The following is a 19,294-nucleotide window of genomic DNA, read 5'->3' as shown; positions in this document are numbered from 1 at the left end:
TAAATGTTGAATACTTGTGAATGTGATCAATTTGAGCCATATCTTAAAGAGTGAGGGACACTTCAGATTCTAGAGAGCATCTGATTGGTCAGAAGATATGAAGCTGAAGTTTAAAAATAAAAAAATCATATCAATCATTGGTTCATATTGGTAGAAGAGAGAAACCTACAGATTAACTGGTATTAACACAAAAGTCCAGTCTCTGACCTGAACAGTGTTGACTCACCTTTGACACAAGAGCTCTCTGTGTAGCGAAGCAGTGTTGCAAATATAGGGCACTTTGATTACATGCCATGCTGTGTAACAGGACCTTCAGAACGCCACCCAGAATGCTCTCTTTGGACTCCGTCACTGACACGGTCTACATGACACAATAACAGTCAGAATAAATGTCTTCTGTGTTCAAACACTCACAATTATTGAAGGTGGCTATACAATCATTACCTGCACTATTATTTCTAGCGTATCCAATATGATGAGATTAGCTTCAGTTGCCAGGTTTCCATCAATAATTGCTTCATGCTCCAGCTCGGCCCTGGTCCTGACAAACAATGTGGCAATGAACTGTTAAAATGGTGCAATATGCAATGTACAACAGCGAACGCATCCTTGAATGCCACAGCAATCTCCACACAAGCATTCAAGTGAGTGTATACAGAGGAGCACTGTCCTCAGCATACAGACTATAAACTCCACTCGTACAGATTATGTTTGTGTCCTTTCCAGTGTGAAGAATTAATCTTAACTCTTACCAATACATGCATAACCTAAACTCTTTACACTACAATCTTTGTGTCTAATATTTGAAATTAACATAATAACAATGTACAATGTGTTTACATGTAAAATAAAATTTTAAAAATAAAGATGCAAAATAAGTTCCGGCCTAAACACATAATAGAGGTTAAGCAATAGAAAATAATAGTAAATGTGTAAGCATATCCTAGTAAGCTTACAAACCTAACTAAGAAAGGCTCCTGGCTTGTTCCATTGCGCAGTAGGGTTCCCTTAAACCTGTATGGTCACACACAAATAACTGTACCATAACCCTATACCAAAGCTTTATAGAAAAGGAGGAAGCCACAGCCCTGTCATAGACTTATTATTATTGTTAGAAGCAGAGAGGGTGGTCTGCTGTTAAAAGGTTTGGGAAAATGTGGTGTGATGCTATTTTCTTAAACTGCAACCCTGCACCTGGAGATTCACTATGTACATGCATTAGTATTATTGTCTTTTTTTGACAAATTAAAATTAAAAAATTCATTATTTAAAGATGATGAAAGAAGGTCTCTTAAACTATTTACAGTAGGTAAACTAGATCTTAGGGGAAAAACTGTTTTAAATTTTGATTTTGCAACTTTCAAAATGCGTCTCTCTCTTGAATTGATTCTGAGCTTAGTTTTTAACAGCAGATGGTGCTGTAGGTTTTACAATCATACTCTGCTTGCGTCCAATTCCTTAAAAACAACTTGAACCTAAATAAAACATTTAAATAAAATAACAATTCTGAAAGTGAATTATAAGAGTTTCCATAACTAAGGCTATGTTTACAAAACAACGATGGAAAAAAAACACTACTGTATGTCCCAAGACAGTATTTGGTTACTTTGTTAGTAAACAGTCCTTAAAAGCAAGCCAGGACAATGTGCCGTCAGTGGCTCTGCACTAATGTGTATGTAGAATATGCTGTATGATGTCATCATTTTCAAGATGGCACTCTTGTTTTCAGGTGTTTACAGACATGACAACAGCAGCATTTCCCAAAAACTTCCACTTTGTAATCAGTTTTTAGATTTTTGCGGTTTCAGTCTCAAAAACACTGTTTTGCAAACAAACAGGCAAAATAGCACAGCTGTGCTGCTATAAGTTTGAATCCAAACTCGTGGGCCTTTCCTGATAATCTCTTTAACTCACTTACTATCAATATGAAGTGACCTATTATAATAAAGACGAAAAAAAAAAAGTTCGTAGTTGATTTAAGAGAGAATTGCGATACATTTTGCTAATCTCAAAAATCAATGCAAAATCAATTTTTCGAAACAATTTTTTTCAACACTACCAAGATAAACCCTAAAATGTGTTACTATTTTGTAATTTTACATGCTATTCAATATTGCAATATTTGCACAAAAGGTCTCCAGGAGGAAGAGCAGCGTTTTAAAAAGCAATGGTAATTCAAATTGCAAATCCCATTGAATTTGTTTGAAAAGGAGTTAAATAAACAGAAGCACCCACACTGCCAAACACTTTGCCCTTTGATAAGGGGGGAATCTGCTAATAGAAGTTTGAGGGCGGATATATAGATGACTCGCTATTCAGTGGCAACAAACAGTAACCACCAAAAAAAAAAAGGTTTCAATGAAACTAAAAGAATGAAGACCAGTGGTTCTTAACCAAATGGGACTTGATCTACTAATCATGCAAGCCACTGGCCACTGGCTTGCAAGGTTCAGGATCTGAAAAGCTACTCATCGATGAATTTGCTCTTCAGTGTTTGGACTCTCAATAATGACTTCAAACCACACTGAACTAAGCTAAACTGAACTGAACTTAAACACTAAAAACTGAACTACCCTGATCCAGTTACTATGACCATTTATGTGAAGCTGCTTTGACACAATCTACATTGTAAAAGCGCTATACAAATAAAGCTGAATTGAATTGAAGTGAATTAATCGCTTCTACCATTTGGGGGTGGAGGGATCAAGATGAGTTTCAAGAAGCTTAAAAAACAGCACATTTATCATGCTTAACAATTAAACCTATAAAAATGACAAGCTTGATTGTAAGTGCTACATATTGAAATTCAGGTTGCCAAATGTATTTCCCCTTTCATCCTCTTAAGATATTAATTTATTTCTTAATAATTTATGACTTAAAAACATTTGTCCATCATTTTCGACTAATGCATGACGTACATAAAACAATAAAAAAATATTTTTGACAAATACTTAAAAAACAAACTGTTTCTGTTTTGCAGCAGAATTATTTAAGTATTGCCAAGTAAATATTGTAGATTTTTTTAAATTAGTTTTTAATAATATATTATCATAGAAATGTTTATTTATGTTTAATATTTAGTTATGCATAACAAAAACCTACCATCTAAAATAAAACGAATATTAAAAAAATGCAGCAGTCCAACATTCATAATTATCCTTTTTTTTCAGTTAATATGCAGATTCTTTAATGCTCAAACACGTAATATACAAAAGTGCATATGCTTCATTATATTGCTTGTTTTAATTACCTAATGGAGGAAAGTTGAGAACCACTGGTCTAAACAGCTTAAATAACACAAATTGTTTTGAAAAATAATTAAAGAGAGATACTATAAAATTCAACTCTCATATAACTCAATTTACGGTGTAAGGCCACAATCCTCTAAAAAAGTATGTATATAATCCAATGATCACATCTTTTTACTGGTTAAGAGCGAATATTACATCTGAATCCTGGACCTGAAAGGCTGTTTAAGTGCCATATTGCATTCTTGTAATAAACACGCAGGTTAAAGCATCATCGTACCATCCACGTCACATCTTACTTCATCCCTCAAATAAACACACACACACACACACACACACACACACACACACAGGTCTGGGGTCAGTATCAGACTGTGGTCAGTAAGAACTGCCACCAGCAAAGGACAGCAGCACAGAGGCGAGAGGGGAAGGGGTTTCAATTCAGATCTGAAGCAAAGCAAGGGTCACTAAAAGCAAAACACGTTTCAGCTGTACAATACCTGACTGATCTCTGGCCCCTAAACACACAGTACATGAAAGAACAAGGGCAAATAAAGGGATTATTTGAGGTCAAATCGTTAATGGTTGTAACTATAAATGCGGGTAATGAGATCATATTAATAGTTTTATGGGATGAAAATATGGTCAGTAATCTCACTTTGAATATACCAAATACACAGAAAATATAAACAAACCTTATACTGACCTAACGATTAATACATTGCTATGTACATTAATGCATAATAATACACTACTATGAAAAATCAATGTAAATAAATTGACATAAAATAATAATAATAATTATAATTATAATTATAATAATAATAATAATAAGTTTAAAATTTTTGTATTATTAATGAAAAACGAATTTGCTGTTGTTGGTATTATTATTATTATAACTATTTATTTTTGTAATTATTAATATACGATGAACAAATTAGAGTGTTGCTTGAATTTAGAACTTGATACTTTACAAGTATGATACTTGACACTAGTATCAAGTTAATTATATAATAAAAAAAGTAAATATTCACTTATTTTAAATTGGACTTGGAAATAGACAGACACACAAATGCATACAAATATTAAATAATATCATACTTGTCCATCTTTTCGCTGGTCTGACGCCAGTGGGTCATGTCTTTTCTCCAGCGCAGGTTCTCCTGACTGCCAAAAGCACTACCTGATGGACTTCTCTCTATATAGAAAATAGGAAAAGAAAGAGCAACATACATCAAAATTGGTATATTTTAAACTGTCTTCAATAAACTTTGAATTTATTTATTTATTTATTTATTAACTAACTAACCAAGCTGTCCCCTGCTCCGCCGCACCATCTCCTGTCGAGCTCCAATACTGCCTAGAATGGCTTCCTCCAACTTGGCCTTCATATCTTTGGATTTCTTGAAAGTTAGACTGTTCATACGTTCAAATGCCTTCTTACCCTGCATGAACAAAAAATGGGCCTTTTTGTATGAAATGGATGAACAGAAACACAAACGTAGATTAATATCACTCTGCAGATGTGAAGAGTTCAATAAAAAAGGACACTTTTTATGAACCCATGTTAAAAGTTTCTTTAACATTGATGATTCTTCAGACCTTGTACTCGAAGCATGAGACACAGAGGTAGAGCAGGTCCAGCAGTCGGTTGAGCTGGGAGACAGACAGGTCCGTGAACCACTTCTGAAGCACCATCTCGTCTGCGTTCTTCAGCACCCACAGCAGACAGATGAGCAAACTACGACTGGACTCGGCCGAGAAAGAGCCATGCTGACGGGTCGCCTGGAGAACAAGGGGAGCTAATTTAATATACCATTGGAACACCAAGCAATTTCTTCTTTTTGTCAATTAGTGACATGCCACTTTACAGTTTTTAGTTTAAATCATTTTATTACTATGTGTTATTTTGTAAGTTTCAATAGCTATGTTTCCATCCACCTGTTTTTATGCCCATTTTTGGTTATCGAGAAAAAAAAACATTGCTCAACACAAATGCCAACATTGATGCTCATAAATTTTGAAAACGTGCATTAAAAAAAGGATGCGAACAATGTGCATAAAATACAATGGGAACACATTTACAGAATAAGTTCCAGCATGCACATCAAAAATAAGGTTTTGATTTTAACTGATCATGTGATAACAAAAATAGGCATGAAGAGACATGATTAAACCAGCAGACCGAACACAATGCGCGACATCTGTAATGTTGTTTTGGTCATTCTAAAATGCCTTAGCCATGTCTGTCACCAAAGTGGTTCAGTAATATTACCTCCCTGAATTGTTTTAAATGTCTGTGTTCCGAAAGAGCAGTCTCGCTTCTCCAAAAAACCACTGCATATTTATTGCGTTTCGTCTTCATCTTCTGAGGTCCAAGTAATTTATTTTATAACAAAAAGACTCGCAGTGACTTTTCTTACCATTGTTAATTTCTTTTTGGTATTTAGCACCACCTTATCAGGAAGTGACGATTTTTTTTCTCTTTGACTCGGATGGAAACACTGCTTTAAATCGCAAATTCATTCATTCATTTCCTTGTCGGCTTAGTATCTTTATTAATCTGGGGTCGCCACAGCGGAATGAACCGCCAACTTATCCAGCATATGTTTTACACAGCGGATGCCCTTTCAGCTGCAACCCATCTCTGGGATACATCCATACACACCTATACACTACAGACAATTTAGTCTACCAAATTTACCTGTACCACATGTCTTTGGAATGAGGGGGAGCACCCAGAGGAAACCCACGCGAACGCAGGGAGAACATGCAAACTTCACACAGAAACGCCAACTGACCCAGCCGAGACTCAAACCAGCGACTTTCTTGCTGTGAGGCGACAGCACTACCTACTGCGCCACTGCCTCGCCCTTAATCGCAAATGTTTTATGTCTAATTTGCATCTTTGGATGGAAATAAAGCTATTGTGTCTATAATTTGATTCTGATGAACAAATATGATAGTGGTTGGGGACTTTAAATGTGACAGCAAATGAACGCAGCAGATTTATGACGAATATATTATCAGAGGCTAAGCGAAGTATGCGAGATGAGGAAAGCTAAGCAGTCCATGCCAACTAAGATATTCATACATAATTAATGAATAATTTCCCCAACTCAAGTTTAGCTCCTGGTTCAAGAGAGAACAAGGTTAAAAACTACTTGTTTATTGATATTTTGGTTTATTTTTTTTGATTGTTTGTTTTGGTATTTAAAATGTCTTTTCTATAGCTCTTATGGTGGTTCATGATGCTTTGAGGCCTGATGACTTTAAGGATGTAACAAATTATTTGTAATTATCAGTGGAAGACCCTATCTTTTAGGTTTTTTTGGATTATAATTAGAAGTCTATTCACTGTATTACTATAGATGTTGTTAAAAATCTATTTATTATTATAGATGTTTTGGCTGCTTAAGTTTTCCTGAAAATAAAACGTGTTCAATTAAAATGTAAATTATATCTTAAAAATAATAATAATTTAAAAAATTCAGTAATTTAACGCATTTGCTTTTTAGTATTATGATGTTGTTTCTTTGATGTTGGGAACTTGAATGCAACTACATTAATTCACTACAATTATTTACATAACTATAACACATTGTTTGTTATTTAATAATTGAGCTTAACCAAAATGTTTTTTCAGGCATTGTTTTAAAAAATAACTAACGAACCTGCAAGTTACACTGTTTAATATACTTGCCAAATTTTTTAAACATTTAACTTGTTAAACAATCCTTTTAAGCCCTGTATTTAATATATAACATAATTAAATGTATATAAATGTCAAGCTATACTTTTCTATAGTGTCTAAATATTAAGCTAAAAGCAATCCAGCATAAAATAAATAAACAAACAAACAAACAAATAAATAAATCACACTACCTGTGGATTGAGCAGAAAACTACTAGGCCTTGACATCTGTGGCACAGAAGTCCCTGCGATTGCCATTGCAACAGTCTGACTGATCATACTGTTGCCCTCAGCCTCCTGCTCCTCTGTACCTGGGCCACCACGACCCCACTGATTAAGGGATTCTGTTATGGGCGAAAAAAATTATTATTAATGGGTGAATGTTGTTACTATGTGGCATACACACAATGTAGATAGCTCTTACCAGTGAAGTCATGGAGCTGGGGAAGGGTTTCCATGACTATGCCTATGAGGGGAAGATAAAGCAGGGCGACTCTGGCTTTGACCTCGGGATCAGCATAACGTGGGTCAGAGTCATGACTGGACAGCAGATTGTGAACCACGCTGATCACCTTTTTGTGAAGACCAAACATCCTAGAGCAGAGAAGAATGTGTACAATTACATATTTGATAGATGTATGAATTAGCGGAAGACATGGGAGTAGATAGAAAGGGAGTAGAGAAAGAAATACTGTACCTCCCCACTCTTAGACCAAAGTTTAAAAAATAATCCTGTCCCATCCCGCTCTTAGTAAAAGGACTCCAGCTCCTGTACAGCTCCCATATATATTTTTTCTAATTTTAGTATTTAGGTAATACATAGAATTAGATTTTATCTGCTCCCCATCCTGTTTTAGACTACCTCCAGAGTCTGTTTCTAGATTTTCTAGAATATGTATAGAGTAATATTTTTAATACACACACACACACACACACACAATTTTGTATCTGCTTATTTGATTCAAATTAAAAGATGTGGCTGTATGCATCCTAAATATATGAAAAGATTCAGTATGATTCTGGATTTATAGAGAAAGGTAGGCACATGGAACAGCAGATATTTCAGTCCTCATCACTCACCACCATACATGCATAAAATAATTGTTCTAGTTTCATTTTGATTCATTAAACTGAATTTGGATGAAAACACTGAACCTATGACTGCTGCGAGCAATTTTGTCAGTCAGACCACACATAAAACCCAACAGCAATTTTCACTTGATGAGCAAAAAGATGCTTGGCTTTACTTTCCCAAATTTGCTTTGCAAGTGTGTCTTTTCTGACCGCTCATCCCTGAATCACTGGTGTACTTGACTAAGATTGAGCATGTTTTACAAGCAGCGTACAGCGTGTTATCACCATCACAGTTTACTCTCATGAACTTCATTAATATTTCAAAAATCCCAACTAGTTCTGTTAATTCAATGGACAGGTCATAACCTCTGACTTTGCGCTGCAAATAATTTTTAATTTCACCAAGGACATTAGATTCCTCCAGGACTTTGTTTGTGAAACTACTAAATGGCGGTGCATTTTCTGTTTTTGTCATCTTCCTATTGGTTGATTCCCACTCCCGTTAAATATTTTATCCTGTACCACCCCAATCCCATGATTAAAGACAAAGATGACTCCCATCCCGCGGGAATCCCATTACCTTTGGCATTACCAAAAAAAGCCATCCCCTAGTACGAATGTCAGTGAGTTCACCCAAATATAAAATGTTTATTAAAAATAAAAATAAAATGGTTTAGAACGAGGATCTTTTTGTTAACTACTTTAATTAACATGAAAAGTACTTCTAGAACACTTATTAAACTTTGTTAATATTCATTTCAACTTTAACAATTGTAAATTTGGATTTTAATATTGTATTAGTACAGTAGTGTAGTTTGCACTGTGCGTATTTGGTGCATTGATTTTATATAACTTATTTCAATATGTAGCCATGAAGAAGGCATTGAGCCAAAATGTTTGTTGTTTTCCAGAAAGAGTGGCTTCTTGCTAGAATAATGTATAAGTAAACATCTTTAAATTGAACTGAGCTAACAATGAAAAGCTGTCTTTGTTATGTTAACAGGATGTTAAAGACACAAAAATAAAGAATTGCTTATTGTTAATATCAGCTAATGCTTTAACTACTGTTAACTTTTGGACTTTTTAATGAGTTGTCAATTTAATTACAATTTAATATTATAGAAACTCAACTGTATTATTGTTTATTACAAGTATTTACAATATATTCTAAACATATTACAATAATATAATGAGAAATTTAAACACAGCAGGCAAAAGCAGCAATCATCATAATGTAAGGCAAGCATGTAACTTAACAAAACTTCAGTTTAAAGGAATTAGCGAAGTCCTTAATTTTAGCAGATATTAAAATGACAAAAGTTCCAAAACAGTATTTTGGAAGGTGTAAGAAAGTAAAGTGCACACACCATGGTACTGACCCATCGGCCTCAGGCTCCAGAATTACAGCCAGCTCTGTCAGAATGAGACCAGCCAGGTAATGCTGCTCTCTGAAGGGCACAGACAGCTCAAACATGTTGGCTATCTTCTGGTCCTGCACATGGGTAGAGAAACCAGAACTCTGGACAGAGACAATGGAAAAGAACAACAACAAATGGGATGAAGTGATGTCTTTAAATCTATCCATTTCATCTAATCAAGGGGTTTGAGATAAAGGGATAGTTCCCTCAAAAATGAAACCTGTTTCTATTTACTTTCCCTAAAGTTGTTTCAAATGTGTATCAGTTTCTCTTGTCTGTAATAAGAACAACAACATGAAAGTTTATTTTAACTATAATTATAGGATAGGATAATTTAGAAGAATGTAAAAACAACATTTGATAGTACCTATTTTATGGAAGTCAATGGCCTACTGTACATTATTTAGAAAATAATATTACTTGTTCATCAACAACAACAACAACAACAACAACAAAAAAGAAACTCATCCAGGTTTGGAACAGCCTTTCTTGTTGCAATAATTGCTGAAGCTTTTATCTTGACACACTGCATTACAATATTGACATTGAAAAAGGCTTACTTTACCTGGTATACTGACAAAAATAACTGTGAACATTTATGTACACTAAAGCAATGGGAATACGGTAAATATAAACAAATGCATCAAGCTAACTAAATTGCAAAGGGATTATAAAGTTATAAAGGTAACACTACAATAATGTCTCATTAGTAAATATTAGTTAATGATTTAGGTAATGTCAACATGGAGAAATAGCTACAGTTGCTACAAAAGATGTTAATATTAATTTAAATTTAAACAGTTAAACATCTGTTTTATTAAGTAATGAAAAATTAAAAAGGAAATTAGATTAAAAAGGAATTCATCATCAGTTATGTTTAGTTTATTTAGCTAATATCAATCACCTAATGGAGTCTTATTGTTAGTGTAAATGCAAAATAGGCCTTTAAACAGTAAAAATATTCAACTCAATATTACATGCATGTCGTATAGCATTTTATCATTTAAAAATGTGTTGAAAAATAAATGAAGTCTTCAAGGATTTGGTCCTGTAATAAACACCTATACCTATATAACAATATATACCCATATATTACCTATATAACCGGTATGTACCGGACTAAATCATCATATAAATTTTGGTGCCACTGGTGCTGCGACAAGGACGTATAAGAAACATAGGCACACGTAGGTACGAGTTGTCACACCATCTCTAAACATATAATTCTAATCAACACATACAGACACCGTCAGCAATGTTAGCCATTTGTTTTTGTTGCTTAGTGAATGCGCGCAGTACAGCGCATCCAGTGAGCGACTCCCTTCAGATTCATCAACACGCATGACTGCATTTATCAAATTTTCTTAAAGTAAGCATTCTAAAGTATGGCTATATTTTACAAGCAAGGATTCTGACAGAGCAACGTGAAGCAGATTCTTTACAAAAGTTGCAGGAAGAGGGGAGGGGGGAGATAGGTGGGGGAACACGTCAAACTTAATGAAACATTTGATGGCACAGGGAATCAACTTAAAGGCAGAGAAATCCACTGTTTTTAACATCTGGCAACTTTAATTATATTGTTCAATTACAATGATCAAAATATTTTTTTGTCAGATAAAAGATTTTTCATATACCATAATTTTGTGGCTCAAAAGTATCGGTTCATGCACAGTTTTGACACGGTCCTGTTTAAAAAGTATCGATTTAGCACTGCTAACGTAATAACCCCAACCGATACCCAACACTACTGCCAATACAACAGTCTGAATATTTTTAAAGCACACTAAAAATTTTAATAATAAATAATAAACTGTATTTTAAGGTGCCCATGATAACAATATTATGCATGCTCTTTATCAGGATGTCTATGGTGGAATACATTTTCCTTTTCTTATCAATGTTTAAGCAATTTCAGTTAATGTTTATACCTGTGAAGTGGCAGAGGAGACTGAAGGAGAAGGAGATGCTGGTGGCGTCAGCAGACTGAAAGGCAGATTCAGAGTGACGTAGTGTTCATGACTACAGACAATCCTCAGAAAGTCCAGTCTCAGAGACTCTAGAGTGGGGTTCTGTAGCGCATAGAGTTTAGTGGACACCTGTGAACAGGAGAGAAAAAGCATCTTCAAAAAAAAGGATGAATAAAAAACACACATGGTTTGGAGGAGCACTCAAAGGTACCTGTTTCCAGTAGGTTTTGATGAGGGTAAAGACAAAGCCCCTGTCCATTACTGACAGAAGATCATTGAGAAAGAAGGCTAAGCTGGTGTTGAGCCTTTCCACCAACTCAAGATCCTAAAACGGCATTACAAATCAGCAAACTCACTATTCACAACAACTTCACAAAAACACATTTCTTGTTGTCATTTGCTATTTTAAGGTATATATATATATATATATATATATATATATATATATATATATATATATATATATATATATATATAGATATCAATGTTTTCCCCACTTTCCATACCCTTTTGAATGAGCTTTTTCTAGATTGATCTTTAACAAGTTCTTCAGATGTTGAACATAAATACCCTATAAAGACACGGCTGATACACTATTAACTGCGGATGCACGAATGTCTGTCAGCCAAAATTATGTCCAGCCGGTCAATAAGTTTTCTTTGAAATGCAAGACGAAATTGTTTGAAACACATTTTGAATATTTACTTGATCATATGAGCATGTACTATGAATTTCAATAAGCCAGCCCAGACATTTCCGATGAACTGTCATTTCATTTTGCTGCATCTAAGATCTGCATCATTTAAGCCAGCTGGAAAGCTTTGTTTGAAAGATTGGTGTGACTTTATCTCCAATTTCCTTAGGTTCCTTTAACAGAATTTGACAGTGTAATACTTTTAATTAGAATATAATGAATGAATTAGACAGAAGTAAGCTTTTATTTAGGCCCAATTCAAATTCTACCCCTTAGCCCTTCTCCTCCTCTTGTTTTGTGCGTTTACATGAAGGGGTAGGAGTGTACCAATTCTCTTTATCTTAAAGGTGTAGGGCTAAGGGGAAGGCCTAGATAGCCCTCAAGAGAGATTTTTTAGGACCACGCTCGAAACTTAGAGGTAAGAAATTTTCCCAGAATACACCAGCCACAATGGCAGCATAGCTGAACCCGAAAGTCAGGACATGCACAAATTAGTATTTTTTTGCCATTATTATGAGTTTTTATGACAAACAAGCACATGTTTTAATACCCGTGTTCATGATTTACTGTCATGCTTTAAAATAAACACTAAATTAAAAACTGCTAAATGTCGCTATCTATAATAATTTCTAATAATAACTCCTGTACAGCAGTCCCACAATATTTTGTCACTCAAAAGAATACCCTGTGAGAAAAGTTTAGTGGCTGAGAATGAGCTTTTTACAGTGTCTGGTATAATTTTAATGCTGTTTTCTTGTGTTTACATTGATGAATATGGCCAGGGTGTAAATGCACAGTAGTTACGAGCTTATAGCCACATTATATCGTCATGATAACATGATATATGCCTTCAGTGACTTCCTGAAGATAAATACCAAAATATAATACAACTGGAATAACTACGGCAGTCGCGGTTGTCTGATTTCATATGAAACAACTGCTCATGATGACATACGATGACGTGTGCAGGTGTTGTAGTGCTGTCCCAATTCTTAGGGTTAATTTTTGAAGCCCTTCCCCTTCACACTCTGTTTCAAGGGCCAAGGGGAAGGGGTAGGGGTACAAAAATAGAATAGGGATTGGGCCTTAGTTGTTAAACCAGAGTGCCATGAGGGACAGCAGCAGAACACTAAGTACTGTGTATACATCTGTAGAAAATGCTATTCATATTTCAAAGACATGGCAAACTGACAACATGATTTGATGCCTTTCCTCTTGTCTGGTGTCTGACCCACTTTAAAACATCTCAATGTAGATTCTTGATTTTAAGAATGTTCCAATGTATATGGTCAATTATGCAACGTTAAAAAAAAGTTATGGAAATGGATATTAATGTGAAAAACTGAGCAATCTCAAAAGGAACAGAATAATTCCAACAGCCCTAAAAAAACACATTCGGAATTCAGGCAAAGTGTTTTATTAGATTTGCTTGTGGCTTCAGTCAAATAAAGTTAAGTAATTCAGTATATTAATCAAATTTTTTTTTCTCCTATACAATCCTATTAAACATAACCTATGCTAATGTTTTAAGATGCTACTTGAAAGATGCTACCAGAGATGAGCAGATATGGTAAAGATTTTCCAAAGTGGCTAAATAATTTTTGATTTTTGACATAAAACAAAAACACAATACTGTTGTACATGTGACATTTCTAAAGCAACAATGATATTATTATTCATTTATTTTATTTTCGACTCAGTCCCTTTATTAATCCGGGGTCACCACAGCGGAATGAACCGCCAACTTATCCAGCAAGTTTATACGCAGCAGATGCCCTCCCAGCCGCAACCCATCTCTGGGAAATGATATTATTACGTTAAGGCTAATTTATATTTCATCAAGCGCACACGTATGCTCCGTGCATGCGCCATGGGTCACACCGATCACTTGACGCAGAAGTATAAACTAAATTTAAAAAGCATTTTAAAATCAGTTAACAAAAACAGCTCAAGGAATTCATGCAGTTGCAATGTTCTCACCTTCTGAAAACGTGAGACGATGTCACCAGCAATAGTGCTAACCAGTGCAGTGATGTCATCCATGAAGCGTTCAGGGAAACGGTTTTTCCTGGGAGACTCCAAACGGTCAGTAAAGTATAAGTGGTGGATGATGCTCTTAACCTAAAATGCAAACATCTTGTTATATAAACAATCTCAAAACAAATGATTCAAATTGTTTAATCGTTCATAGAAGAAACATCTTACCATTAGCTCAAAGAAGAACCAGGCCTGTTGCAGGGCTCCCTCCCTCACACTGCCACTGCTGACAACCCACTGCAGGGCGAGCTCCTCATGAAAGAGCTGAGGATAGGAAGAAAACATCAGACACACAGACAGCGTCAAATACTTTGCACATAGTTTAGTACACTACCGGTCAAAGGTTTGGGATCAGCAAGACTAATGCTTTAAAAAGATGGCTATTCCGCTCATCAAGGTTGCATTTATTTTGATTGACAATACAATTAAAACTTTAACATTTTGAAATATTATTACATAACAGCATTATTGATCCAGTTACACAAACCTTCAGAAATCATGCTAACATACTCACTTGCTGTTCTGTTTTGATCTGTTTTTTATTGGTGCTCAATCAAGGATCAGGATGTTTTCAAAGTATCAATGTTAAAGACATTTTTTTCAGCTTTATAGTTTTGTGATATATTTTAGTTTTAACGTTATCCATAAGATTTTCTTTTACATCATAAATGTCTTTCACTTGTGGATTTAATGTGTCTATCCATAATGCTAGTAAATACATATTTTAATGGTTCTTTATCACAGTTTTCACAAGAATACGAAGAGGCCCAACAGCTTTCAGCACTAATAATAATGTCAAATGTTTCTTGAGCATGCTGAAAGTTCATCTTTAAATCACAGGAAGACAATGATAAGAAAATGGTTATTGTACACTGCAATAATATTTCACAATTTTACCATTTTACAGTATTTCTGATCAAATAAATGCACCCTTAATGTGCAAAATAGGCTTGTTTTCAAACCATTAATCTTACAGATCCCAAACTGCTGACTGGTAGTGATTTCTACAATGGCGTATGAAACAGTCCTTTAACATAAGGTCCATTGTGTTGCTGCAAGAGTGGGAAGGATTAATTCATCTACAAACCAAAGACTGAACACATATAAACAACCCAATCGGCTGAGGCAAGACCAACAAGGTGCTCCATACCACACGTGACACATCATTCCCTCTTCATACATTTCTAAGGTGGCATTCACAGTAAAAAGAAGAACAAGTACCCAGCATCCACAAAAACATGACAACAAAACAACAACAACAACATCCAGTCATTCCAAGACAGACAGGCGCAGGTGAGGCGAGGAGGAGGACTTTGGCTCCTGCCCTCCAGGAATTGGATCTCTACCTTTTTGGTCGGCAATCGTCCTGTTAATGTTTGCAAGAAACTGGCACTCTCAGTGTGCGATGACATGCGATTGCCACTGCGCTCCATGGCCTACGGGTGGGGATGAATGAAGGGTGACAATAGATTAGTGTGGACAAAAGTGTGTGGTGCCATTCGCTACATTCTCCCACACACACATTCAAACACACAAACAAACAAAGACAAAGACAAAACATTAAGAGGTAAAAATCACAATAAAATCATTTTAAAAATACATTTAATTTAAAAGTTTAAACAAAGTGATTTTGAGAGACTTTACAAAGTTTACTTGTTAAAAAAGGAGATGCAAATGTATTTGTGTGTTGCTATATAAAATATAAAGAAAAATAAATGTGTATGAATGTATATATGTGCATGTATGTTTTAATGAATCAGATTATTACAGGCACAAAGTAATGAGAAAATAAAATGATTTGACTTAAATAGGTGCAGTATATAATAACAATAATAACAATAAATCAAACTCAAAGTTTAACGCGACAAACATTCACACGCACGCATTCATGTACATGCAGAACAAGTCATTCCAATAATAAAACAAAATGATTGAGATGAGTTAGTTATGCCCATGCAATGCTTTTAAGTGTGAAACGGTGAATGAGAGAAATGAGGCAGCTTTGGAAATGACTGAATTTGGCTCAAGAAGAAAAATCTGGAAGGAAAAATGGATATAAAAGTGAAGTATGCTATGGAGTGCTCGTGGAATTATCTACTAGTGTTTTAGTGCTACTACTGGAAAGGGCTGTGTAAAGCGGGGACTCTGCTTTTTGTATTTGGGGGATTGGGATAGTCGGAATGACCTGCTTAGTATCGGATGTCGAGCCAGGGCTGGTCCCCCAGGGGGCGCTTTTGCACCCCATGGTGTGCACCCAGGAGTTGGAGCGGTCTAAGCCCTGCAAGCCAAGGGTGCATCAAAAGGGTCACAGGCAGATGCAAGCAAGCCAAGGAACAGTGAAAGGTCAAAAGGTTACAGGTCAATGAATCAAGTGAGCAGGGAAGCAAGTTAGTTTGTATTAATTAGTCATCTTTGAGCAGTAACAGGCTAGAGTATAAAGCATCTTAAAGAGGTAACAACATCTTAGATTGGTAAAGTTAGCAAAGAACATGATTGTGAAATCAGGTTGATCTCATTTATTACAACAGGAGGAAACAGATTAGAAGTTAGCAACAATAATAGATGTGTGCATGTAGACTATAAAACTATAAATCTTTATAAAATATGGCACATTATCTAAAATAAATACAGTTGAAGTCAGAATTATTGACACCCCTGAATTATTAGCCCCCCGTTTATATTTTCTTTTTAACAGAGTTAACAGTTTTTTTTTCAATACATTTCTAAACATAATAGTTTTAATAACTCATTTCTAATAACTGATTTATTATATTTTTGCCATGATGACAGTAAATAATATTTGACTAGATATTTTTCAGGACACTTATGCAGCTTAAAGTGACATTTTGAAGGCTTGACTAGGTTAATTTGGCTAACAAGGCAGGTTATTGTAATTAGGCAAGTTATTGTATAACGATGGTTTGTTCTGTCTTTTATTCTTGCCGTAATAAAACAAATAAGACTTTCTCCAGAAGAAAAAATATTACCAGACATACTGTGAAAATTTCCTGAATCTGTTAAACATCATTTGGGAAATATTTAAAACATAAAAACAAATTCAACTTTGGGCTAATAATTTTGACTTCAACTGTATATCACCCATACACAAAAAACAATTCTAGCAACATTTTAGCAGATTGTGCAACATCTCTATCTCTATTGGGGCTGTCATTGTCAGAATAGTTAAAAAACACTATAGTATTTACTATAAATTACTTTAGTATATTTTCATGTGAATGTCTGACAACTGAAAATATATCTGGTACCAGATATTGTAGCCACTTACTTTTTACCTTGCATTATTTGTTAACACTTATTATTATTTATTTAGCATATGCATTTTCACATTCTAATTCCAATGCCTAATTATCAAATTGTTTAAATGACTATTTAAATTAAATATTCTTAAGACTAAAATATTAAGTGGTCTCTAAAGCGTGTACTTGCATTATGATGATATTATATTGTCATTCTGGCATTAAATAATGAGTGGCATAAAAAGGTCTTAAAATGACAATAATATTGTTTATCGCATTATGTTTTGGTGTAATATATCGTACAACAAAAAATAGATATTGTGACAGGCCTACTATCATGTCCACTAAAATATTTAAAATCTTAGGGTTAACAAGTTTTTTGTGTACAAAAAATTCTTAAGTCTTATTCAGAAAGGAAGCACATACTGGAATGATTTCTGAAGGATAACGTTTACAATTTGAAACATTTTATTTACATTTTAATATTGATTAAATTTAAAGTTAAGTCCAAACTAAGACCAGCACTAATGAATTCTTTTGAAATCATAATTCAGATTTACCTGAAAACATTTCCGCAAATGTTTGAGATTACAATAAACAACTACAATCATTTACCTGACTAAAATACATATTTGCTAAACATCATTATTCCATTTTAAATGTAAATTTTCAATTCTTAATGTACTTAGATTTATAGACATAGAACTAAAGTAGTGACACACAGATTTATTTCTATAATAATGAATAGAAATAAGAAATAGAAACGGATAGAAATAGAAATGGATTTCTATTCTAAAATAATGAATTTAATATTTAGTCTCGATTTGATTTGCATAATTTTTACAGTAAACTGAGTGCTACAACAATCAAGAAGATCACCTACAAATAACTAGACTACACAGCTACAGTCAAAAGCAAACTGCTGAATGGATTTTGGCCACTGATCTCAACCACTCATTTACAGTTCATTTTTGTTTTTCCTTTTGAAAAGATTGTGTAACATGGGTTAAGTACATAAAATGTTCCAGTTAAAGTTCGTCTTCGTTGAGATCTATAGGTTAAACTGTACAAAAAAAAAAATGCTGATCTGTCAAGTTGGCAATCCAGTACAGAAAGTCAATGACCTACAAAAAAACTCTTTATAACAAATACAATGAGAATAAAATACATTTTAATGTACACACAATAAACTATATTATATCAAGGATAGTAAAACCAACAGATCTGCTGAAATGTGTCGACCTACCTTGCTGCCAATGATGGAGCGAACTTCATCATCAGGGGACGTTGGCGTGCCAGAGATGTCGGGGTTACTATTGCTAAGGCTACGAGAGCGGTTGAGGTTGAGGCTTGCAGGTCTAACAGCAGAGCGAGCCATGGTGGCATAATGCACTGAACCACCCAATCCTCCTGGACCTGTTATGCAGAACACATTCAAATAAAACACATTGAAGTGTAAGGCTAAGCAAAAACAGATTTTCAACAGGTTTCATTTTTTTATTATCATTATTATTGTCAATTTGACACAGATTCTTGTCGTACAAACACCTGAAGTATACACATGTACACATATGTGTCAAAATGCCCACCTTGATCAGTATTCACTGAAACAGTCAGTGAAGTTGAATTTTAAAAAGACATTATCTGTGCACAGTTTTAAAGCGACAACAACCTAATAATACACCGTTTTAGTCAGGATCACTTTGTAAATAATATTTAGTATAATAAGGCGTACAGTTAGTGTTTGCAGTATGGTTCTGTTCTTGGCAAAACTCCAAAGCAACATTTAGGTTTGGCAGCTTATTTTAAATTTTATTATGGATGCACCTACATAATTTTTTTGGAACCGATCCAATCTCTAGATTAAAATTCTGAGTATCAATCGATACAGATTCGATCCTCATAC

At 34.6% G+C, this 19,294-nt stretch overlaps 1 protein-coding gene across 50 annotated transcripts in view; it reads right to left on the bottom strand.

Annotated features, from left to right (window-relative positions):
* Positions 1 to 19,294, bottom strand: part of dock7 (dedicator of cytokinesis 7) — a 78,642-nt gene that overhangs the window by 21,587 nt on the left and 37,761 nt on the right. For 6 of the 50 annotated variants that reach the window (XR_012408025.1, XR_012408026.1, XM_021477170.2 and 3 more), the window contains exons 22-37: positions 18,635 to 18,804; positions 16,317 to 16,409; positions 15,478 to 15,567; positions 14,300 to 14,395; positions 14,075 to 14,215; positions 11,612 to 11,725; positions 11,362 to 11,529; positions 9,383 to 9,534; positions 7,366 to 7,535; positions 7,134 to 7,285; positions 4,851 to 5,033; positions 4,558 to 4,714; positions 4,350 to 4,446; positions 3,749 to 3,766; positions 445 to 541; positions 227 to 361 (exon numbers count right to left, since the gene is read on the bottom strand). Coding sequence is in view for 35 of the 50 variants with exons in the window: in XM_021477170.2 (XP_021332845.1) it covers positions 227 to 361; positions 445 to 541; positions 3,749 to 3,766; positions 4,350 to 4,446; positions 4,558 to 4,714; positions 4,851 to 5,033; positions 7,134 to 7,285; positions 7,366 to 7,535; positions 9,383 to 9,534; positions 11,362 to 11,529; positions 11,612 to 11,725; positions 14,075 to 14,215; positions 14,300 to 14,395; positions 15,478 to 15,567; positions 16,317 to 16,409; positions 18,635 to 18,804 (2,033 nt within the window). In the remaining 15 variants the exon portion in view is untranslated. The remainder of the gene's footprint in view (positions 1 to 226; positions 362 to 444; positions 542 to 3,748; positions 3,767 to 4,349; positions 4,447 to 4,557; positions 4,715 to 4,850; positions 5,034 to 7,133; positions 7,286 to 7,365; positions 7,536 to 9,382; positions 9,535 to 11,361; positions 11,530 to 11,611; positions 11,726 to 14,074; positions 14,216 to 14,299; positions 14,396 to 15,477; positions 15,568 to 16,316; positions 16,410 to 18,634; positions 18,805 to 19,294) is intronic. The other 44 variants (XR_012408027.1, XR_012408028.1, XM_021477167.2 and 41 more) reach the window with 12 other exon arrangements.

This window comes from Danio rerio, chromosome 6 (assembly GCF_049306965.1).
Source record: "Danio rerio strain Tuebingen ecotype United States chromosome 6, GRCz12tu, whole genome shotgun sequence".
Lineage (NCBI taxonomy): Eukaryota > Metazoa > Chordata > Actinopteri > Cypriniformes > Danionidae > Danio > Danio rerio.
This window is presented reverse-complemented; position numbering and strand designations above follow the sequence as displayed.